The sequence below is a fragment of the Haliotis rubra genome, unplaced genomic scaffold (assembly GCF_003918875.1).
Source record: "Haliotis rubra isolate DU_JTF1 unplaced genomic scaffold, ASM391887v1 Scf51, whole genome shotgun sequence".
NCBI lineage: Eukaryota > Metazoa > Mollusca > Gastropoda > Lepetellida > Haliotidae > Haliotis > Haliotis rubra.
In genome coordinates this window covers 1,995,602-2,021,315 of record NW_025767202.1, presented here as the reverse complement: position 1 = coordinate 2,021,315, position 25,714 = coordinate 1,995,602, and the positions used below count along the sequence as shown (strand labels likewise).

General features: G+C 42.4%; 1 protein-coding gene across 1 annotated transcript; it reads right to left on the bottom strand.

The window, feature by feature from the left end:
* Window positions 1–1,179: 1,179 nt before the first annotated feature.
* Window positions 1,180–24,024, bottom strand: LOC124292150 (mRNA (2'-O-methyladenosine-N(6)-)-methyltransferase-like). Its single transcript, XM_046729198.1, is given in 15 exon segments — window positions 1,180–2,354; window positions 2,356–2,440; window positions 2,749–2,823; window positions 3,527–3,627; window positions 4,165–4,258; window positions 5,047–5,231; window positions 7,049–7,135; window positions 8,202–8,377; window positions 12,610–12,772; window positions 12,973–13,072; window positions 14,044–14,275; window positions 14,493–14,647; window positions 22,104–22,306; window positions 22,522–22,874; window positions 23,836–24,024. Coding segments are annotated over 14 exon segments (2,007 nt in total). The 5' UTR covers window positions 22,819–22,874; window positions 23,836–24,024; the 3' UTR covers window positions 1,180–2,300.
* Window positions 24,025–25,714: the final 1,690 nt, after the last annotated feature.

Sequence of the window (25,714 nt, the reverse complement as noted above, 5' to 3'; positions counted from 1 at the left end):
TATCTACCTACTAGAACACACTACTATCTGCTACCCATGCTATGTACAAGAGGGGTTGTACTGACTAAATAAATAACATTCCATTATATGTATAGCTGCAAGAGATCCCAGTCTGTACACCAGAGAAATCAGCTTCAAATTGTAACATAAATACAGGAGGGTCCACCATATATACACTGTGTGTGCAGGCTACCACTGATACTGATCAATCGGAGTGGGTGAGGGAGTGGGTGAACGAGTGCATGAGTGTGAGAGAGAGTGAGTGAGTGAGTGAGTGAGTGAGTGAGTGAGTGAGTGAGTGAGTGAGTGAGTGAGTGAGTGAGTGAGTGGGCTGGATGAGTGAGTGGGCTGGATGCAAAATCAGACTACTACAACATGACTTTCATCAGAGTACCTGTGTACTTTTATTGCAATTGGTAATGAAATATGCTATTGAATTATTTAGATTTTAAAAGAGCCTGATGCAAATCAGACTACTAGATTAGTTTGTGACCCACGAGCATAGGCACGGATATGACACTACCAGGATCATGTTATATTTGATCCCATTTACACTGTATCCTGTCACCAAAGGGACGCAACTCTGCACAGTTGTGATGACAAAGGCAGCATGCTCTTTCATGAACCCTCTGTCATGCCAAAGATCACTATTAATAAACCACAGGATTTCTGGCGCCATATTAGTTGGCTCCTATGTACATGAATTTAGGCACACTAAATACTTAACTCTTACCATCAAGGGCAACAAAACTGGAAACAGGACTTTCAAGCTTATTCTAAACAATTTTAATCTCTCAATGATTCTCATTAGGCGTACCCGGTATATTTAACCCGGAATAACCTAATCTGCACTTCCCTCTCACACAGAGTGGCATATATCAACCTAAGAATCAAATGTGTTTGAAAGACCCAAACAAATATGTATACACACCACTAAATGCATGAAAAACACAGAACCTTGTGAAGATCTAACTGGACCTGTGTGGTTCTCACTTTCTTTGGCAAGAGAGTTGAGCAAGCGAATGAGAGAGTGTTTTATGATGCTTTCAGAACTATCAGTGCAGTTGACACCAGCGATGGGCTTCACACCTGTGGGGATTCAAACAAGCTAACACATTAACCACTAGGCTACCCCACCTCTAGGCTACCCCACCTGTAGGCTACCCCACCTCTAGGCTACCTCACCACTCTGCTACCCTATGCTAGGCAAGATGTTGTTTCAGTGATACATGGAAGTACCATCTGCAGTCTATGCAAGGACCAGCAAGCAGCTACAGTGTAGTGTTTAAGTGCCCCTACTCCACTCATGTTGGGTTAAGTGCACAAGTACATGTAGCTGAAATCCTTCGTCACAAACTGTAAGTCCCTTCACAGCCAGACCAATTCAAGGAGCTTATGGTTGTATTTGTACCATATTTTTCAAAAATCCATAACAAGAAAAAAGATTTTTATGTATGCTGAATGTAATATGTGACACTGTAGGATATGTATGTAGTCAAGAAATAAAATGCATAATGTATCCCTATCGCACATTTTCAATATGCGAGTACTTTAATGTAATGTAAAAATAACATTAAAATTAAATGTTTATTTATACCTCCAAATATATTTTCTTTTAAAAATATTATGAACAAATTAACATGGAAATGACTGCTCCTATCTTGATATTCTAAGTCATTAAATCATGTATGTTTGTTTGATACTATAACACAAATGGATGAATGCTACACATCTAAACAGCAATATTGCACTTTGACCACAAAAATATTCATATCATTAAAATCAGATCATGACACAGGACGACCCAGCACATAGGAATCTACATCAAGATGAACATAAAATATATATATCTCCTCTTTTAAACACAAAAGCCGTAACAATTAAAATGCTTCCTAACAAGTACAGTGTAGTCCAAAAAACAAGTGAACATTAACAAATGCTTGTGGTTGATTCTGGATGATAGTTTCAAAAGTGATGATTAATGAACATACAGGCAACATCCTTGATATTTACAATAACTTGATGAGCAGATGAAATTACAAATCAATTTAAAATAATTCCAGGATTCCAGGCAAAGCCAAGATAACCCTCTTCACAGTGTAATATATATACACCTGCAGCAACACAGAGTAGGGTACACTGAAGCATCTTTCTGCGTGAAGTGTTCGCAGGTCTACACAATATGGAGTACTCTGAATGTCTTTACTCTGAATCTTCTATATCTCCACCTATGTGTCATTACTGGTCATGTTAACACACTGGCACTGACAAGTGTCCACAGATCACACAGTGTCCACAGATCACGCAGTGTCCCTTGGTTTTGAAGACAACATCAGCTCCTTGATTCTCTCCGGGTGTTGGACCCCACTTGGCAAACCCAGCCTCGTTTTGCAAGAAAATTACTAGCGTGCCATGGGCTGATTTGTAGTTCATATCTTGCCTGCAAAAACAGAAAATATTGTTAAAAATAGATATCTATAACAGTTCACAATCAGTAAGGCAAATCAATCTTAATAATATTAATGGCTAAAAACATTTAGTGGGCCTAGATTCAATTACTATTTAGCATAAATCAAGGATACCATGACAAACATTAATTTCAAACACTGACTGTTGTTTTAGATAAGGTGTAAGCTTCTGCAATTGCATCCAGTTTTAGAGTTCATTCTTGTAAAAATAAGTGCTGGATCTCAAGGCTTGTTCAACACTGCATTTCATATTGAGAACTATTATTGAAAAATTTCTTACTTTGGACAAACATGCTGAAATCCATCTCTGTACTGATGCTCAAATGCAGGAAATGTGATCTGACGCCTCTTGAACCTGTAAAGTAACAACACATGTGTTGCAGGTACAATGCTTGTTTGCTCGTGTAACACCAATGAAACAGTCGGAAACCCTACTCAGAAAGGTATAAGTCAAGACGGACATCATGATTCATCGTGACATCGTGAGTTTAGTTTTATGCTGTACTCAGCAATATTCCAGCTATATGGCAGCAGTCTGTAAATAGTCGGGTCTGGACAAGACAATCCGGTGATCAATAACATGAGCATCAACTACACAATTTGGATGTGTTAAGCAAGTCAGCGAGCCTGACCACTCGATCCAGTTAGTCGCTTCTCACAACAAACATGGGTTACTGAAGACCAATTCTAACCCGGACCCAATGATTCAAGAAATTGACAACTAACAGTAAGGGTCTTTAGTATAGGTCTGACACAACAAAAGGAATGTGTCACAGCACTTTCATCACATCTACATGGGAAGAAGAACATACATCGGATATATCTAGGACTGAAAACCAAATGTCCATGACAGGCAACTTGTAAAATACAAGAAAATTTCATTTGAAACTCAAATTTTTTAAAATTTCTATTTCCAGGCTTACAGGGTCCAGATACACAATGTGTGAATAACAACATCTCTGGACTTAGGGATTCCAGAATCACACGGTCCTTAACAACAAGACTTCCACAGTCCGGAAGTCCAAACCAACAAGGCATCACTACACAGACATGTTTACCTGCTGGACTCCAGCCTCATCAGGGCCTCTGTGGGTGGGTCTCTCCACTCAGGGATGAACACAATGAAAGACAGAGGCTCATGAGATTCCACCAGGAGATTCTGAAGAGAAACAGGAAATATTAATTAATTCTAATTATTCATGAACTAAGACCAGACTCATGGCAAGTGACTGACTCAGCAACCACCTTGCTATAACATTGTGCTCATACTCCTTGTGCAAATTTCAACTTACTCTCTGGATGACTAAGGTGAGGTGAGGTGAAATTGGGTTTTACGTCGTACTTGAGAATATTTCGCTCATATGACTACACAATCCAGTGACTGCCATAGTGACCATCAATCTACAGTACTGGGATTAAGTGATGTGCATTAACCATGTCAGCAAGCCTCACCACCTGATCCTTACAAGTATGTTGTATAATGCTGAAGACCAGCCAACTTTGATCTTCACTCAACTGACTTGAGAGGGTTGGAGGTTGTTAGGAGCAGGTCACCAAATAAACTTACCACAGCAATTCAAAAAGGTATGATGAAGATGTCACAATATTCAGTGCTCGCAAAGGTATGTTGATCTGAGTAAAGCATTTATCCAGCTCATCATTGTGTACACAATATGGTGACCGGACCTTCACTAACCTCAAAATGATCGACCATGGCTTCCATCAGCTCTTCACTAAACGGTGGATTCGCCTCAAAAGAACCGCTTAGTGGGTAAAAATTCAACACTGGGCTAAAAACAATTGAAAAGAACAGAAATTGAAATATGGCATGTTTGTTTTTTTGTGTAAGACACACATTCTTCACTATTCCTGCTATATGAAAATTGCAAGTATCAGATCTCGCCCAGGAACATGTACTTGAAGTTATTGAAGTGAAAATATCCACACTGCCTTCAATGAAGTCGCTGAGCAAGATTATACAGAGCTTTCAGTCGCCTATTACATATGGATGGCAACAGGAAATCTATTTTCAGCTGAAAACTCAATATTGATTCAGACGATTCACTGAATGGATCAATTTGCAATAAAATCGACGGAAATTGACCATAACTGATTACAACGAACATAGGATGCAGTGGATCAACTCTGTGAATCCCCACACGCTGATTCCTTCCAGACTAATTGTTCTATGATAGTACATAAACCCTAATGGAAACAAGTATGTATGATGTTTAGGACGTTAATAGCATCAGCAGCAGCTGTAAACTCACTACACCAACAAATAAGTAGCTAAAGACATGAACTATAATCTGAAAAAACACCAGGGTATGAGCGGAGGAGAAACAGGATTATTAGCCTTATATAGTGCAGTGCAAGTTGACCAGTCCAGGTTTTCTCCACTGAATGTCAAGCACCAGGCAGGGTAACAAATAGTACCATCTTTTAACAACCTTCTCCAGGCTCTCTACATCAATATCCAACTACACATTCAACTGACAAACAAGTAAGACATCACAAGGTTCTAGACTTCTCAAGAGCCACCTTTTTAAAGACAACTGCAATGAAATATATGTCTTACCCTCTTGAGCCAAAATAGCCATCTGTATCGTAAAACGCTGAGCAATACTGGCGGAAATAACAGTTCAAAGGTGAGGCGAAACATTCAAATGTGACCCCGAACACCCGATGCAAACATTCAAACACAGACACTGGCAACGCTCCCTGGAGACATGCACCCTCTTGAGAATGTAGGCCGAAACATGTCTGAAAGTGAAGGAATAAGTAGTTAGGACATATCAAAGAAGGGTACACAAAACATTACTGCACAGGGATGTTTTCTCTGGTGATCACTTCAAACAACTATTCTCAAATAAAGCAATCATCAACAAAACTGATCACAGAGTAAAAAGGTAGCATCTGAGAAGCAGTCATTCATCACCAAAGTCATGTTACCGACATTCATCACCAAAGTCATGTGACCCACATTCATCACCAAAGTCAAGTTCCTGACATTCATCACCAAAGTCATGTGACCCACATTCATCACCAAAGTCAGGTTACCGACATTCATCACCAAAGTCATGTTACCGACATTCATCACCAAAGTCATGTGACCCACATTCATCACCAAAGTCAAGTTCCTGACATTCATCACCAAAGTCATGTGACCCACATTCATCACCAAAGTCAGGTTACCGACATTCATCACCATAGTCATGTGACCCACATTCATCACCAAAGTCAGGTTACCGACATTCATCACCAAAGTCATGTGACCGACATTCATCACCAAAGTCAGGTTACCGACATTCATCACCAAAGTCATGTTACCGACATTCATCACCAAAGTCATGTGACCCACATTCATCACCAAAGTCAAGTTCCTGACATTCATCACCAAAGTCATGTGACCCACATTCATCACCAAAGTCAGGTTACCGACATTCATCACCAAAGTCATGTTACCGACATTCATCACCAAAGTCATGTGACCCACATTCATCACCAAAGTCAGGTTACCGACATTCATCACCAAAGTCATGTGACCCACATTCATCACCAAAGTCAGGTTACCGACATTCATCACCAAAGTCATGTGACTCACATTCATCACCAAAGTCATGTTACCAACATTCATCACCAAAGTCATGTGACCCACATTCATCACCAAAGTAAGGTTACCGACATTCATCACCAAAGTCATGTTACCGACATTCATCACCAAAGTCATGTGACCCACATTCATCACCAAAGTAAGGTTACCGACATTCATCACCAAAGTCATGTTACCGACATTCATCACCAAAGTCATGTGACCCACATTCATCACCAAAGTCATGTTACCAACATTCATCACCAAAGTCATGTGACCCACATTCATCACCAAAGTAAGGTTACCGACATTCATCACCAAAGTCATGTTACCAACATTCATCACCAAAGTCATGTGACCCACATTCATCACCAAAGTAAGGTTACCGACATTCATCACCAAAGTCATGTTACCGACATTCATCACCAAAGTCATGTGACCCACATTCATCACCAAAGTCAAGTTCCTGACATTCATCACCAAAGTCATGTTACTGACATTCATCACCAAAGTCATGTTACTGACATTCATCACCAAAGTCATGTGACCCACATTCATCACCAAAGTCATGTTACCGACATTCATCACCAATGTCTGGTTACCGATATTTACCACCAAAGACATGTTACCAACATTCATCACCAAAATCATGTTAACTACATACATCACCAATGTCATGACATTCATCATCTAAGTCATGTCAACAAGTTGATCAGTGTCTCAGTTCCTATTGGCAGTTTGATACCTCAGACTTGAGGCATTAGACTCAGTTCCTTGAGTTTCAACATGTAAAAGTCTATCAGCAAACAATTATAATACTTACAAAACACAAATGCTGCATTTGAAGTAACTTGAAGACCACTAACACTTCATTTTGGACAAATAACTCCCTGATCACACAAAACCATCTAAACACCATTGTTTGTTATTTACTGTTTTACGTTATAAAACGGTTCATAGTGTACTACTTGAGCTAGCACTTACATACCTGGTATCTCTTTAACAAACACCAAACACGGCCCAAGAAGTTATCAAAGCGCACATCATCCCGGCAGTTCAGCTTGTACAGCTGTTCCTGGGAACAAATTAGACAAACAATAATTGATCACAATGTCAAATAAACTGAATGGATTCTATGAACAAGTATCAGAATATGTGTACAATTCAGTTCTTTCAATCAAAAGTAACTACAAATGGATATATCCAGTACTGTAATCTTGAAACTGAAATATTGCCAGTGCAACATTAATTTCAAGCTCTCACAAAATTACATTGACTTCCCTGCCAACTACGCTTTCAATTGACGCTTTGATTTGAATGTTGTTTTAATGTAATGACTCAACATTACTGTGAAAACTGACAAATGATTACAGAGGTACAGATAAGCTGCGTATCTGCTTAAATTACGCAAATATTTATGTGAAAACTCAATTCCTATTAAGTACAGGCACGCTTTAATTTTTGTAAATACTCAATAAATGTGATCTGACACGCGTACACACAAAAATGTCAAATCTTAGCTTGTTTACAGGTGGATAGATAAATAACTGCAGTATATTAAGAGGTTCTATTTCAGGACATGAACTTGGCAACTTGCAGTCTTTCTTATCGTTTCTCATATTACAGATCAAATATAAATAACAAACACTAACATTTAAACTTTATTATGTTCTCAAAATTAATAGAAATTAAGTTTCAGTGAGGTGAGTACAATATATTTGGTTACTCAATGGAAAATTAGGATACCCAATTGAGATGAACACATAGATGAGTACATAACCCAATGGTCAAAAAGGTTATCTGTAGCTCTGGATTACAACTTCACTGAAACTTAATCAAATTTGCGATTTGTGGCAACTGTTATATGATTTTCAATAAATGATGAATTGATGCTTTAAGTAAATACGTTTTGCACTAAAATGTTGAATGTTTGTTTATGTACGAGTACCAAGGGGCCATTAAAGGCTCAGTGAGATTCATATCTTGCTGGTGGCATGTCCCTTGAATGTTGTTTAAAATATCCAAACTGATGGGAACAAGGGCCATAGACTACTTCAGTGTCCCACAACTGTTTGAACTATCCTGTACACTGGGATTTTCCGTGTGTCTCACCCTGGAACACCATATAGACATACACCTACCAGTTTGTGAAAATGTGAGCTGTTCAAATTTATAGTTTCTCCTTTATATCGGATAAATGTCATCTCATTTTCAGTTTGATGTTCAATCGGCTGTATCCGTGGTGACGGAATTGCCATTTGCACAGAATAGCAGGGGACTTTCCGTGGAACAGGCAGCTCTGGGAAAGGATCTTTTTCTGAAAAGCAAGAAAGACTAATTGAGTCCTTGCCGACTTAGTATGCTTGCAAGTGGCCAGTATTTACGATAATGTTGCCCCTTGACTACAGCAAATACAAAACATCCCCTGGTTCAGGCTTTAGTACTGCACCAGTGACCTGACTGTCTATAAGAAAAGCACCAATATTTAAGTAATTTTACAGAAACTATTCAGTCCTACCAAAGAAAACCTTCCCACTGTGCAGAAAAACGCAGAAAAGCCCACATTAATCGTGTAAATAGCAACATAAACATAATACCTCGTTACTGAAACAGTAAAAACGGCAACTTTAAATCACTAAAACTGGATAAAAAAAACGAAGAGCCTGCAACTTTCGATTTTGCGCATGCGAACATGGAAGAGGAAGTCTCGACCGCATGTTGACATTTTCCAGCGTGGACAAAAGTTGCATACCTTTTTTAAAGTATTTCTGTTGCGTTATTTGGCATTTATCATCATGATACTTGTGTGCACACTTGTTTAGTTTACTTTCCATTCGTATGAAATGATTGACAGCAATTATTTCGACATATTGAATACCTTTTCTACGAGAGGCGAGTCACGGTTGCTCGGAAACTAAAGAAGGGCGGATCATAATGCGCCATGGGCAGTAGAGGGCAAAGTTCACTGATAAAAAAATGTTGCAGTTTCATAGTCTTTCGTTGATGTTTTTGCTGTTTCAGTAGCAAGGTAATATGTTTATGCTGCTATTGCCACGATTAATGTGGGCTTTTCTGCGTTTTTCTGCACAGTGGGAAAAAATTCTTTGGTAGGCCTGCTGTTGATGGAATGAAATGCCTCTTTTCAAACATACACAAAAATGACCATCATAAATATGTCCAATTCATTCTTTTTACATGCCACAAGTATTGAAGGAACATTCCTCAAGAAACTCCTAGTATGTATGGTAGGAAGTCATTGGGAGGCTTAGTTCTCACCAACAACTGACCAGCAGATCACTTTCCATAGAGTTGGCTTGTTTGTTGTATAACGCCACACTCAGAAATATTCAAGCTATATGGTGGCGGTCTGTAAATATGGGTTTTTAAGATTAAAAACATTGTTTAAACAAGCTTACAATCAGACGCACTTATGCTTATACATACCTGTTAAGCTACCTACCATAAGTCAAGTGGAAACGAGGTGTAAACACAAAACAACCCCATCTGTGCAATTACCTCCCCTTCCCTGTCACCAATCTTTCCGGAGCCTAAGGCCAGAAAGCCGAATAAGAGCGACAAACAGGCCAAAGTCCAGAGGGGTGGATGGGTGGGACTAAACTGTACGTCTGAATGTCAGCTTCTTAAAAAAATGTTTTTAATCTAAAAATCCATGTTTTAGCTTACATTCAGCCGTACTTATGCTTTATCCGTCGGCAGGCGGTGGGGGACAAGGCCTACCATATACTAGTAATTGCCTATTTGAAGCCAACACAAACCCTGGTGACACGTAGTATTGACAGACTTCACAAGGAGGGTTGTTTGTACCCAAAACATAAAGAAAGTACAATAACTACACAATCGCAACAATCCATAAGAGCATAACCAACTGGCTCTGTATGCAACCAAGTAGAAAAGCGAGGAATAATGGAGGATGCAAATATCAATGACAGAACTTCACTAAGAACGAGGAAGATCTAGCATGAGTCACAGCTCAGGTAACAACGTCCAACGTGAGCAATAACCAAGGGAACTAAACCACAACAAGCGGTAAAGGAAACCAAGGGATCGTAAGACTGTCAGGCAATAAAGAACAAGAGTGAATCACGTTCACCAACAGTTTACTGCAGTAAGTACACGAAGTCGAGATACCGAAGGCAAGAGTAACTGACGACTGGCGGAGGAAGTTGTTGCGCGACAACTAGGGGCCCGAATTGCTGGATGCCTGCAACATCTGCCGTCGAGATATCCTGCAAAAAATGAGAGGCGAAAACTGAAGTGGATTTCCAAAAACAGCCTTCCATAATAGCCTGGAGGGAACAGTTACCATGGAGAGTCAATGTTGATGCAAGGAAGAAGACGGCGGATCCATATTCTGCGCAGCATATGCCCGGAGAATCACAGCCCGTAACCAGTAAGAAAGAGTATTTCTGGTGATCTCTGACTTGGAGGTTGGAGACAACGGAACGAATAAACGGAGAAAATTCTTTCGACTTGATTCAGAATGTTGAAGGTAAATGCGTAAAGCACACACTAGACAAAGGGACAAGTCAGCATGGTTCTGAGAACCCAGGACGGCGGAAAGTGGAGGAATGTGAAACATTCGAGCCTCTTTGCCAGGAAGCGGATTTTTGGCGAGAAATTCCCACCATAGACCAAGATGGACATCGCCATGGACACGTTGGTCAAACTATACTCGACCATAATCAATAGCATGAACCTCAGACACTCTAGCCGCCGTAGCCAAAGAAAGGAGAAACGCTGTCTTTTGAGTCAGAAGGTCAAAAGAGACCGTATCCAGAGGTTCATAGGAGTCGCTAGTAAGATCACGCAGAACGATGTAAGGATCCCAAGCAGGAGGACGGAATTTACAAACTTGATAAATTTTGAAGGGTAGGAACTTTCGCAAGCTTGTCACCCGAATCGGACGAGACAACTGAACTGATGGCAGCCAAATATGTCGAGATGGTCCAACCCTTGAGACGCCGTGAGGACCGAAGGTGAACTAAGAAATCGGCCACCTGTGGAGGCGTAGCAGAAGACAGAACAAACCCCTGTTTCTTGGCAAAAGTGGAGAAGGAAACCCACTTATCATCATATAGTTTATGAGTCGTGACACCATGAGCTGAGGAAATAAGCGCGGCACCCCGAGCCGATTAACCCTTCTTGATCAAGGAAGCTTTGAGCAATCCCACACGTAAAGCTGGAAGTTGTGCAACCCCACTTGCAGGGCGTTGCTGTGTGGATGCCACAGAAGATCCTCCCAGAATGGAAGAGCGAGTGGAGGCCAATTTACGACACGTAACAACTCCAGGAACCACGTCCTGGCCGGCCAATAAGGCACAACCAAAAGCGATTGGTCTGTTGAATCTTCTCCAAGATCAAAGGTAACAGAACGGTGGGAGGGAACGCGTAAGCGTCGAGACCTTCCCACGATATCGCCAGGGCATTGTGGTCCCAAGCCAGCCGATCCGTGACAGGAGACACAAAGCGAGGAAGACGATTGTTGTGCCGTGTCGCAAACAGATCCACCTGTGGAGTCCAGAAAGATGCCATCAAAAGCTGAAAAGTGATGGGATTGAGCATCCATTCAGTGGGAGAGGGACGAGTCGCAATTGAGTCGCAATCGCTTGAGTCGGTAGTCAACAACCCACTTTTTTACCCCGATTCTGGTTGGTTAACAGACGATGTACCCGGATCGACACAAGATGGCGAAATGACAGCGGGAGACGGCTCAGTCAAACTGTTATCTCTGGACGATAAATCGTTGACGGCGACAGGTTCCGCCGTGTGATCCCGAGATGAAGCATGCTTCTTCTTATAACGCCGATCAGCCTCCCGCTTAGCAATAGCTTTCAAATATGCAGTGAATTCCTCCTCGGACAGTTTATCACACAAAATGCACTTCAAGTCAACGGAACATGGAACATAGCCGTCCTTCGCAAGGCAAGACTGACAACTACTGTGGGGGTCAGCCTTAGAAAGTTTCCATTGACATTGGGAACAAGACGAAGCCATGCTTCAGTCCAACCACACGTGTTCCCAAAATATTGTGCAAAACAAAAGTGTTCAAACTGTTCAAATTCACGGAAAAAAGTCACCGAAGCAACCAAGATGTTTACACCAAGACAAAAGGTAAGTAAAATTTTACTACACAAATCTAACAAGACTTCCAACAAAGGAAAAAAGACAGAGCTCTATTTCACACGTCCTACAGGTACGGAGCGCAGGAATGATTGGTGACAGGGAAGGGGAGGTAATTGCACAGGTGGGGTTGTTTTGTGTTTAGACCCCGTTTCCACTCGACTTATGGTAGGTAGCTTAACAGGTAGGTATAAGCATAAGTATGTAATGTAAGCTAAAACAATCGAATCTGGACCAAACAATCCAGTGATCAACAGCATGAGCATCGACCTTGCAACTGGGATATGATGACATGTGTCAACCAAGTCAGCTAGTCTGACCACCCGATCCCATTACTCGCCTCCTAGGACTAGCATGGGCTGCTGAATTCTACCCCGGATGTTCACGGGTTCAGGAGGAACTTCATACCTTGTATATTATGCTCCTTCAGGACTTCCCAGTGCTTTTCATGCAGCTTCTTGACGAAATCAAAGGACATGTTGTAGACCTTGCTGCAGATACCCTCGACGGAACACTTGGCTGCTTCTGTCAGATGAGGCTGACACTGTCGCTTCAGGTGGGCCAGGCGTTCCTGCACCAATTGCATACAATCATCAACTGACCTAGCCATTCTAACACTCACTCATAGTAGGTCTTATCTGCTTAACACAAACAGAACAAGGCTTCAAGTGATACAGGTTTTGCTAGCTTAACATTGAGCAACGAGAGCTAAAAGAGTTAATAATAATAATGTAATTTTTAATTTCGCTGGGGACCAGAAGACTTTCTCACCAGCAAATCTTCATACGAAGCATTCTGTTGTTTCCTCAACCAAGAGAATGTGTCCTCCACATTCCACTTGACGATCTTCCGGCTTTCCGATATGGCGCCTCTGGAATACACACAAAGGCACTGTGGATTACCTGGCACAGACAAATGATTTCTTCCTTTCTTAATTAAATCAGGGGTGGAAATAACCCATTGCCCAACGCCCGAGTCCAGTGTTTTTTTCTGTCGGACAAGCAAATTTGTATATCACACTGTACCGGTGTCCAGTTGACTTTCCAATGTTAATTATTTTCTTTATGTCAAAAATCAACAAGAAAACAGCTGGTATAGTGGAAAAATTATCAGGGCAAGTGATTTTACATGTGCTACTGTACCGGAGTACACTAGCAATTATAAAGTTATTTCCACCCCTGTAAATGGTTTACACACTTTTTAAAATAAACTTTTGTTTGTCATCAATGATATACCTTGTTCTGATTATACCCAACTTCTAAATGCATGGACAATATTTCATGAAGACGTTGTTATACAGCACATACCTCTTCATGGTTAGATGAGAAAAAATTCCAATTCTCAATTTTATTTTGCCATTGTTGTGGCAGGAATGTTAAAATTGTTCCGATTACAGGTCTAGCTAGCAATAGGAGTTATGTCATGATAGTGTTTGAGCCCACAGTTACCATTTAACACATTTAAATTTTCTGCACTGGAATAGTTTGATTTTTAATTGGTATGCAAAACAGTCTGGCTGAGCATTAAATAGACTTAATCTGAATTTAAGGGGCCACTTGCCTGAAACTTCATGATTAAACATTCATTTAACTTATTTAAACTGTGCCATTATGAACTTAAATTCAAGAATCCTGAATCCTGACTGTTTCAAACCAAGCTAAGCCATGACCAAGTCATAAACAGGATTGAAGAATAGTCCAACCTCATAAAGGGAAACAACTCTGGCTTGCTGCTGATAACACCACATGACAGGACACATTTAAAAGAACAAAAGTTTGTGCTCCCTTTAAGCTGTCATGACCGTAGTTCACTGTATGTGGATTATTCTAAATCTGTGCATACCTTGATTCTATCATCTTCTTGGCAGCCTCAGCATACTTGAACAACTGCTTGCGAGCATCTCCTGTATACTTCGGTTTGAACAACTTCACAGGAATATCATTCATGATCTCTCGGTACATCGATTGGGAGATCTCAGGCGTACATTTGGACGGCAACATCGCATCAATTCCTGTGTCAACGACTTTTCTTTCAAGTAACCAGCGGTTGAAGGATTCAACTGGTGCATCAATACCTGAAAGAATATACAAACGAGAACTGAACAGTGCAAAACGTAAACATATAAATGTGCAAATGTGCATGTGCCTATGTGTGAGCACATGTATTCACCGTTGACTTCCCATTCAGCAATATTCCAGCTTTATAATGGCAGCATAGAGTGCATAAGGGGATGATTACTCCATGGAATATTAAGCTACTTAAGGAATATTACTCTGACTGTGGAATATTACCTTCTCTGCTCTGACACAGCTCCTGGTAGACTCGCCGCAACTTGACAACATTCGAATGTCGGAGGATCTCTATCTCAGGCAATGGGGGTGGAGAGACTGATGGAGGGCGTTCATGAAAGATGACATTGGTTGGGACATCAAAGTTCCAAAATGGACTGAAATAAATAGCATGCTTAGAATACATCTGAGCTGGATTTTGTTGACGGCTTTCCAGTTCTACGACACAGGTAAAGGAACGGAGCATCAACCACTCTGAAGCATCACCCTCAAATACCTGACCGCCCCTGGGCGTATTTGCCTTTTTGTGTGCTCTACATAGTTTTATAGATATGCTACCACAACTGCAACAGTGACAAAATAACACTATGTGCACAGACGTGACAGTATTGCAATCTCTGTCACACTTCAATGACAACAGGAGCTGTACATCCAACATAAACAAAGGATGTAAACACAAAATTCAAATAGTTTTCACCCACTGTTGGAAAAATGCAAAAACTTTCATTAACATTCCTCACTAGTTCTTACATTACAAATGCAGGAACCAGTAAATTTACGGATGTCAACTTCCTTATTTGGGAACAAGGTGAAGTGAAATTGGGTTTAACGTCGTGCTTGAGAATATTTCGCTCATATGACGACGTGCATGCGTGTGTATGTGTATGTGCGGCTGCTTGTACTAGCCCAGACTGAAGCTGGTTTTATAGTGCTAGCCCACTGAGATACCATGCCGCAGTGAAGCATGAATACCCCACTCAGACACATTATACTGACTCCGAGCTGACCAGTCCTTGTTGTACCCATTAATGCCGAGCGCCAGGCAGGGACCAACAAGTACCATATTTTAACGTCTTTTGGTATAACGCGTTCGGAGATCGACCCCGCGACCTTCCGCTCTCCGGGCGGACGCTCTAACCACTACACCACGGAGGCGGTTTTGGAGAACAAGAGGTTTCAGAGTATATTCTTACTCATTTATCATTCACCTGATGGAGTAAGAATTTACTCTGAAACATTGTGTTCCTCAAATAAAGAAGTTGACATCCATAAATTCTAACCTTTATGCGTATCACTTCTAAATGCCATTCAACAATGTTTCGTTTTATGCCCTGTTTAGCAATATTCCAGCAATATCACAGCGGGGAACACCAGAAATAAGCTTCACACATTGTGTCCATGTGGGGAATCGAACCCGGGTCTTTGGCGTGACAAGAGAACGCCTTAACCACAAGGCTACCCCATCGCCCCTTTGAAACTTGGAAATTTTAAATATAAATTGTATATTTATATACTTATCCTATCTCACGGTATGCACTTCTCTCTCTTGACTCAACACTGAGTGAAACGATGTAAACTTTTTTCCTAGGCCTCTCTTGTCCATCCGCCCAAGCACTCCATGCTACCCTCATTATAAGACAGCTTCCTAGTTGTCATGCAAAGCATGCGGCATGCACCACTAGCTACCCACGTGACTATCTCTGAATCATCATTCTCATTCTTGGAGCCACTGGAATATCAATCTTGGAGAATCTGCGTAGCGGGGAGGATGGGCGTGAGATAGGATAAGTGTAAATATACAATTTATATTTAAAATTTCCAAATTTTTAAACTTATCCTATCTCACGGTATGCACTTATCTCACGGTCGGACGGTGGGACGCAGATACCCTGTGTCTTATCAGTGCGAACAGTAGAACTGTGTAGACTGGAAACAACCGTAGATAGTGATGCACAAGGGAGGCCGGTTACGGCTACTCCTATGCTTGTGACGAGTTCCTCTGAACTCCGTGGCTTACCAAGTACAACGGCTCCCAGGGAGATGGGTGCTCCTGAGCGATGTGGTGTTCGGCTGAAACCTCCGGAGAAGGATGCAGCTCAGCGAGAAAGGATGTCACTTCGCCACGATTTTCAAGGTACCCCCGTAAATTAAAGTCATAGACAATAATCGGGCCAGCCCCTGCTTTGAGAAGACCCCCACAGACACCGACCAGGGGCAGGTGAAAGAGAAGCACAACTCGGAAAACTCGCAGTTTTAATGTTCAGTTCCAGTCAACATTAAATTGACCCTCACTCCTTTACATAAGCTTAGTCAAAGGATGAGCCTGGCAACTTTGGAGTCGGAATGCAACGAAATCCACTGGAATTCGGGAGTGACACACTTCACTGACGTAGTTGCTTCGAAAAGTAGAGGTCAGGAAACGTGAAATGTCGAACCCTTCCACATCATGATACAGAATCGAGCTCCAGATTCGTCCAACCACCGAGGCGGTAGTATCTCCGTGTCTTAGTATAAAACTAAGTGAAGTAGTTCTAACCCATAGGCAATCAAAACATAAGGCAGACATCAAGTTCAGACTTATATTCAGGAAAGTACAGGGAAGCAGCAACGGGGTGGGACCGTTCCCTATCTGCGTTGGCGGGCCGTAGACAGCTGTTGAACAAGGGGTCCAAACTGGTACAGGCCGTGGACGTCCTTGACTGAGAGGTCCCGAAGGTAGTGGGAGAAGGAAACCGAGTCAGATCTCCAGAAGCATCCTTCCATAATGGTGTGGAGAGAGCAGTTACTATGCAGAGCCATTGTAGACGCTAACGCCCGTGTCTCGTGTGGATTGGAAGCTGTCGGGGCCGATAACCCAGTGAAGGTGTAAGCCCGTAGGATGGTGGCTCTCATCCAGAAGGATAATGTGGTGCGAGACACTTCCGCCCTAAATGTTGAGGACAACGGAATGAAGAGGCGCTTGCGGAGATGGCAGCGATCTTTAGAAGCAGCAAGAAAAATCTTCAAAGCCCTAACAGGGCAAAGCTGCAGGTCTTCATTGTCATGCGGCTCTAGGATCGTGGACAACGGTGGGATGGTAAAAGTATGATCGGGTTGTCCCGGCAACTGATTCTTCGCTACAAAATCCCAACGGAGACCGAGGAAGACTTCTTCCGTTCGAACTGGACTCTGTTAACATCCAAAGCGTGGTGTTCAGAAATCCGAGCAGCTATAGCCAAGGCCACAAAGAAGGAGGTCCGCCGAGGCCAAATGACGCAGGTACCGCAGATAAATCCCATGCAGGAGACCGATCGGCAAACTTTAAGGACCGGAGCAAATACTGAAGCTCAGGAACCATTGAGACCTTAGAGCCTGTGGTGGTAGCCAGGACCGAGTTGATCACAGCAAGGTAAGTGGCCAAAGTGAAACCCTTGAGCTTCTTAGACGACCACAAATGCTGAAGAAACTCAGTGACGATTTGAGGCGAAGTAGAAACTGGAGATGTAATGCCTCTGGACGACGTGCAATATCTCTCAAAACATTTCCACTTCTCATCAAAAAGTGAGCGGGTGGAAGTCCGATGAGCAGAAGTGATGGCCATAGCCACTCTCCGAGAATACCCCTTGGCAATTAAGGACTTCTGCAGATGCGCCAAACGTGCAGAGACAGGGTGCGAAGGGATACATGACGCCGATCCGAGTGAGGGTGTAACAGTAGGTCGTCCCGATTGGGAAGAGGAACTGGGTTTAGGTCTGCGAGCTGTGCGAGATCGACAAACCAACTCCTGACTGGCCAGTAAGGCTCGACCAAAAGCAGTAGAATCTGCCTGGTCGCCCGGAGTTTCTGGATGACTCTGGGTAGAAGAGCCGGAGGGGGAAAGGCGTAAGCGTCTCGAGTGTCGAGATCCCATGCTAGTTGGTCTGGTATCGGCGAGACAAACTGCAGGAGCTGATGGTTGAACCGTGTGGCGAATAGGTTGACTTGGGGCCTTGATAACGGGAAGACCAGTTCCAGAAAGATCGGTGGGTTCAATTGCCACTACGCGGGAGACGGCCGATCGAAGCGGGACAGCGCATCTGCGATGACATTTCTGACTCCGGGAATGTGTCTGGCTCGAGCATCGATGGCGAGGGAGTCGATCAGATGGAAGAACCGAAACGCCAACTGAAGAAGGTTCACCAAACCTGTCGACCCGAGATGGTTGATGTACCAGACGACCGTGGAGTTGTCTGTCTGAATCAGCGGGGAGGATCCCCAAAGTTCCGTCGTCGAATGGCAAGAAGAACCGCCAAGAACTTGAGTTCGTTGATGTGCAAGTCCCGTTCTGCGGAGGACCACAGCCCGGCCGCCTGATGATGAAGAAAGTGAGCCCCCCGACTCGTGAGGGATGCGTCGAGGAATAATGATGAGTCGACACGAAGGACAACATTCTGCTCGTCTAGCACGGCTGAAGCTGAGGCTACCCTCTGATAGTTGGGGCTTGAGCTGACGTCAGAAAGCCTAGCAGCTGCCACAGAGATAGCGCGCTGGAGGAATGCATTGCGGGGTCATGAAGCACCTGTCTTGAAGGGCGAACATCATCCTCTGACAGGTGTCGAACAATGTATCGATGAAGTGGAGTCTCAGGATCGATGTTAGCTTCAATACAGCAATGTACACTAGCCATCCTAACTGCCAGAGCAGCATGGTGGTGAACTACAGTTAGCAGCGATGTACTATCAGATCCTGTTGTGCCTGGATGCAATCATCAACGTAGCTTTTCGAGGATGAAGTTGACTTCTGTAAGTGAAGGCTTGAGCTGAGGTGAGGAGTCCCAGCAACTCTTGCCACTGATGAAGGGATATCTCCTGATAGAGTGATTGTCAGTCAATCTACAGGAACGTGTACATTGTAAACGGGTGATGAAGGTCGTATGATCGGCTAATGTGGAACATTAGTTCACCAAATGAAGTGTTGGTCCGCTGGATGGAGTGATAAATATAGTAGACTAGATGCATGGGGATCGTGAATCTATCTACCGGAAAGTTCGCAAAGTTGTTGGAATGACGAAGGTTAAAGAAGACCGGCGACCCCAGGAACATTCGTTGGGAAGACGAAGGCAGTAAACAAGTGCCTCGGGACTGCAGTGACCTCTGAATGGAGGGTTTGGGCTAAAGTAGAAAACCCGAATAACTCAAGTTGAAGCGTTCTGGGATGTTTCTGTCTAACACCCTCGGTAAGCTGTCAAGTGCCGGCGTAATGTAGATGTGTGCACTACTGACAGCTACTACCTTCGTTCAACCAGTTCAAAAAGGGTACCAGGTGGGATAGGTCATGTGACTAAAAACTTCTAGCGTCTCACATGCCGGAGGGTTATCCGGAGAACCAAGTCAGATTGTCATGCTAATAGCATGTCACGTCGTGGTGAGAAATTCAGCGTATCACAAATACCCTGAATAGTAACATCGTGTTGAAAGCTGGTAGTGTTTGATTAATAGCTGGGGTAATTGGCCGTATCTAGATGCAAGTTGATGATCCTCGATGAAGATGTAATAAACCAATGGTGACAAGTTCCGATCCTTCAAGTTGAATGTAGTAAGTAGATCATCTGGTATCTCGCTCAAGATAGTTGTAGATGAGAGAGTGAGTGAGTATGATTTTACGCCGGACAGCTGTAGATGGTCGGTGAACCAAGTGATAATGTGTGTGGATCGGCGAGGTAAGATCTGGAACGGTACTATGATCTGGTTTTGGTGCGGCGAATCGGTTCGGCCTGACGAACTAGTTCGATGATGAGGTTCAGATCAGTCTGCCAAACTAGTACGGGGATGTTGTGGTTCGCACGAACGAGATGAGCCATTCCTTGCTGAAAAAACAGTTAGGCGATGTCACGGCGAACCAGCCTGCCGGAACGGTTCGTTGACGATACATGGATAAGTTCGGCAAACCATGACCGGAAAACAGGACGATCTGACGAAGCAGGTTGATGGCGTTGTTAAGTTCGACCAGGTGAATGAGTTGTAAGTGTCCGGGAGACATCCCTGACAAGTAGGGTAATCTCTGATGAACCAGTAGGCTGGGAATCTTCCGTGTTGGAAGTTGTACTAGACAACACTGTGGATTCGCCGTAAAACGGATCTTATAGATGTGGGCAAAACGAGTGTTCGAGCAGGTCGTTTCGGCAAGAAAATCCGAATATTGGTAGTCTGTTGATCCAAACGGTTCGGTGAACCATATTTTCTCGACGAATAAGAAAAACTAGGAGACCCAACTGAGTTCGGCGAATCACCAAGAGATATACAATCTGGCGAAAAGCGCTCGTAGAAAGCTGATTCGTGGAATGCTGTTTTGGTGAAAGCTGTTTCATGGAGAGCCGGTCTAATTCTGGGGAAGGTGGACAGTCCGGCGAAAGTCGAGGTGGAGGGAAGCGGACATGCGAAGCGTGATCCGGCGAACCGTGAATCGATCTGGCAGGCTTCGGCGAAGCAAGCTGGACGCAAGCAACAACACTACTTTTTTGTCGAATGGGAAGGAGACGGCGAAGTAACCACTGACAGGCGTTGAGACGAGGTAGACTGGTTCCCCTCACTACTGGACGAACGACGAGAGCGAGAACGGCTTCTGCACATGCGCTCTGCACAGTCAGGCGTAGAGATCAGCCGATTCTTGTCCGAAACAGATAAGCCAGGTGGCCGAGATAACTGTTCCGGAGATTGAGAGGCAGAGGGCGTAGTTCCAAGGTCCCACTGTGTAGAGGCATCCTGAGGGGTGGTAGCAGTCTCGACAACCACTACCCGGGACATGGTCGAAGACTAAGGGCTCAGGCTGGAATGTTGAGAGCCCAACAAATTCTGAAGGTCTTCCGATAAGTAAGAAGCTGATGACGCTCTCATAAAATCCTCTTCATTCGAGGGTGGGGACTGTGACCGCTGAGCAGACAAAGTAGGGCGCTTAAACTTTCCTTTCTTGGAGGGACTGGGTCCGTCAAGTGAAGCGGCATAACGAGCACTGTCAGCAACACGACCAGCGCAAGCCCAAGTGTAGTCACCAAACGCCTCAAAGGTAAGATCCTTGCATTTATCGCAACGAGAGACCCATTTACACTGTCCCACACAGTCAACACAATACGCATGTGGATCACTCGCGGAGAACACTTTATTACATCGGGAGCATTTCATCCTCTTTTTTGGCTGGTCAACTTCCCCATTTTGTAGACTAAGTTGAAAACGTTGAGCAAAGCAAAACACGTTCACACTCATGTGCGACAAGAAAGAGATTCAGAGATAGTCACGTGGGTAGCTGCATGCTTTGCATGACAACTAGGAAGCTGTCTTATAATGAGGGTAGCATGGACTGCTTGGGCGGATGGGCAAGAGAGGCCAAGGGAAAAAAGTTTACATCGTTCCACTCAGTGTCGAATCAAGAGAGAGAATTGCATTCCGTGAGATAGGATAAGTTTAAAAATATATAAGTTGTTTGATGTTTTTTACCTGTGAAGATCTGGGTTAGAATTGGTCTTCAGTAACCCATGCTTGTCGCAAGAGGTGACTAACGGGATCGGGTGGTCAGGCTCGCTGACTTGGTTGACACATGTCATCGTATCCCAATTGCGTAGATAGATGCCCATGCTGTTGATCACTGGATTGTTTGGTCCAGATTCCATTATTTACAGACCGACGCCATATAGCTGGAATATTGCTGAGTGTGGCATTAAATAACCAACTAACCAACCTTTGATGTTTTCTAATAAAGCATATCAAAACAGAATAAGACTTGTCAATGTTTCTCTGTTAATGTCAAGATAATGTTAAGGGCCTTGATTTCATTCATAATTGCCAACAAGACATCATTATGACCATGGTAACAGGGGTGTACCTATAGTTAAAAGCTGCTCTCTTGGCTGGGCTTCCCATCCCGAAGTCGGAACTGGCCCTCCTCTTCTCTCCAACTGTGGCAGATGGTATTTCTATGCTGGGTCGACTGATCCGGGTGTCGGTGTTGGCAGGGATAGGAGCTGGAGCAGGGCCTCCTCCTCCAGGGCTGTTGATCCCAAGAGGGTCACTTAGATCCGGTAACTGCTGTTGAACAAAGACAATATTCATCGTTATCAACATCACACCATAAGACTTTAGCTAAGATACGTGCAATCAGAGGTCAGTTTAGTTTGTCCTTTTGCTTGTCGCAAACAAAAACAGCAGAGGCCTGTTGATATTATAAGTTCTAGTATAAAACCATTATTTACAATACATTCTCAGACTGTCAAAATACCAGGACAGTTGTCTGATGACCTTACCTGTGACGGAAGTGGAGGCATCTCCCAAAGTGATTGGTTTGTAAGTTTGTTGAAGTAATATGGACGGTTCTCCCGCTTGCTCCAGAATTTACGCCAGCCAGCTTGCAACAACTCCAAGGGCAAATCATGTACAGGGTCAGGTGATCCAGGTGATGAAAAACCTCCAGAGGAATTCTGTGAATTCTGTCTTTCAAGTTCTGGAGGACCGGCTGCTTCAATCCCCTGCCCCTCACTTGGCTCTCCATGGCCAATCACAGGAGCTGGAAGAGCCTGGCCTGCTATTTCACTGGATGCCATAATGGTTCCACAAACTTGATGACTGGACACTAGGAATTATGGAGGCATTAAGGGACCTGGAAGTTAAAATACATAAACACAATTAGAACAGTGTTAGTCTTGAAATGAGGATAAATATTTCATCAGCACATAAAATCTATGACACTGCTATGAATTTCACAATGAAGTATTAATAACTTTAATCAACTGGTGCTTTGTTTTCAGAGAACTAATTGAGTTGCTCATTTCTCTGAACATTAAGAACTTTTTTTCAGTATGCTATTACCTCTAAGACAATGCATACAGGTTTTGATGATCTGCATAATGTTTAACCATGTACAGATGTATGAGTGAGAATCGATGGCTTGTACCTACCAACAGAATCGATTGATGGTTAAGTCTATAATAACATAAACATATATTCAACTATAAATCAAGCATGTTTTGTCAAGATGAATAATACAAACTACCCTTAAACAAATGAATTATCTTGATTCATGTCAAATTCACCATACTAATTCACGTGAAAGACATTTCTACTGTAGATCGTGGCTTATATTCACTTGTATATTTATAGACAGAATACTGTTACAACACATCAACTACAGACTTGTATGAGGTCCTATTCTCATGGCCTTGACTTAAATTATCTCCAGTTTAAAAACTTTCTTTCAAATATATGCATTATCAAATTATTTCACATGAAAATAATCAGGACAGACATTATTGGATTAGCCATGATAGTTCATTCAAATAGAAATCCTGTAATAAATGTATGTGGTGAAAACGAAAGAACACATCCTTTGACGTTATTCAGGTAATATATCAGTGGCTTCCTTGTATTTCAAACTGTAATTTATCTGTTATAATCAGCAAAACGTGGTTGTAACATTCATGACTCTGGTGTCAGTCTGTCAAGATATGGGTTTGTGTATATGCAGGAGAATGTATGCAATCAGAATATTTGAACACGGGATAAAATGTTGCAAATGTTATTATGCATTGAAGGCAGCTCCCCAGAGAACTCATCATAAACACCTTTTGACTTTTGTCACTCTCCACGTCTAAACGGCGATTACACTGCATCCCAAATTAGGTGCATATGATCAACTGGACCTTTCTAATTAATATCTACTGAATGTCAGGTGGAAAACCGTTCAGAGTGAGGTGCCAGTGATGAAACGTTCTCAAAGAAATTGCGTAGCCTCCTTCCCGGCCGCCATTTGTGAGAACAGCTGGCCTAATGTAAAAGTGGGATCCGACGACACACGATTAGATGTTTAAAGATTCCAAAACATTGTCTGTTGGTACCATACTACTTATTTCCGTGTTACAACTGTATTAACTTTCATTATATTCATTCTTAAACTTAAATGATACAATTACAACTAAACTTACTCAGGATTTTAAGCTAAAAGTTATTATATTCGTTTCGTCAAAAGTCCATCAATTGTATTAACATTTGAAATGCATCCAAAATGCCCGGATGTTCTGCAGTGACGCGAGTGCGTCCATATAAGTAAGTGGGGTACTATAGAGGTGTGTTTGTTTAAAACTCAACTTATTGAATGTGAAACAATACATCGATGAGCGATTCTTATTAAATGTTACTAGATATACGTCTTCACATATCTTTGATCCGAATAATTGATCAAAACAGTAATGTGAATAACAGTATCGTTTCACTAATCCTTAATTGAACCCCTAGATTGTATTTGCCCGAACCTCGCAGAATGAGCAAATTTACCACACGAAATTGATTACATGTTCTTCGAGTTTATTTTGCATCTAAGATCAATACACACAGCAAACCTAAACTCTGTGCAAGAAAATGATGTGTCATGTATGCACCTAAAACATTAACATGCAATTATCACATAAGAAACACTTTTTACCGATTAATTCTTAGTCATTTTAAAACAGGTGCTTTGGGACAACAAAAGTTAATAACTGCACTGAAAAACATTTATAACATATGTTACACTGAAAAACTCTATACACGGGAATACGTAGCTGTACAAAAACATATTTAAAAACTGTATTGCCACATGTATCCACCAAGACAATGGTTATGAAACAACTGTACTCAAGTGAGTTCCCCACGGAAAGAATGCTGAAACATATTAACCACTAAATTAAACACGCACCAAGAATGTAAATGTTCTTTCACGTTCAATGACTGCCTTGTTTTGTGAATAAAATAATTACTCTTGAATAAAGTTTTTTGTTGTTAACGCCACCTCAGCAACATTCCACCAGGGAGAATAGTAGATTATGCCTGATTCCACTGAAGTTCTTTTATAATGTATACTTACTTTAATGTTTGTTGGCGTTCATGTAAAACTCACAATCGTTTACTCGCTTTTAAACCATAATTTAAGATGATGCGTGGTTTTATTAAATTACGGTAATTAGATGTTGACAGTATATGAACATACTGATAGTATATTGTTTTACGACGCACTCAAACACATTACAACTGTGACGATGACCCTGATATAATCAAGTCCTGACCAGAGCACGACGATCATTGGTCAGTTGTGATGCGGCATGACATACATGACCGATTTAGCTCACCTTACCACCCGATCCCGTCAATAGCCTCTTACGGCAAACATATTTATCACTTACACAAGCATAACTTGCTGAAGACCATCTGTAACCCGGATCTTCAAGTGGGGAGACATAAGTGCATGAGCTACTGAAGACCAGTTGTACCCCAGATCCTCACGTATCATCAAGTGAAAGTTGAATTACGTTAAAACACTGCGTATAACACCCGAATTGCATTGTGTTTCACACATAGGGCTGTAATTCTAGTCAAAGTGTTCATTTCAACTGTATAAAAATGGGAATAAAAACACGTTTCAGATATGCAGCTTCATCACTTTGATTTATAGATTTGCTAAAAAAGGTG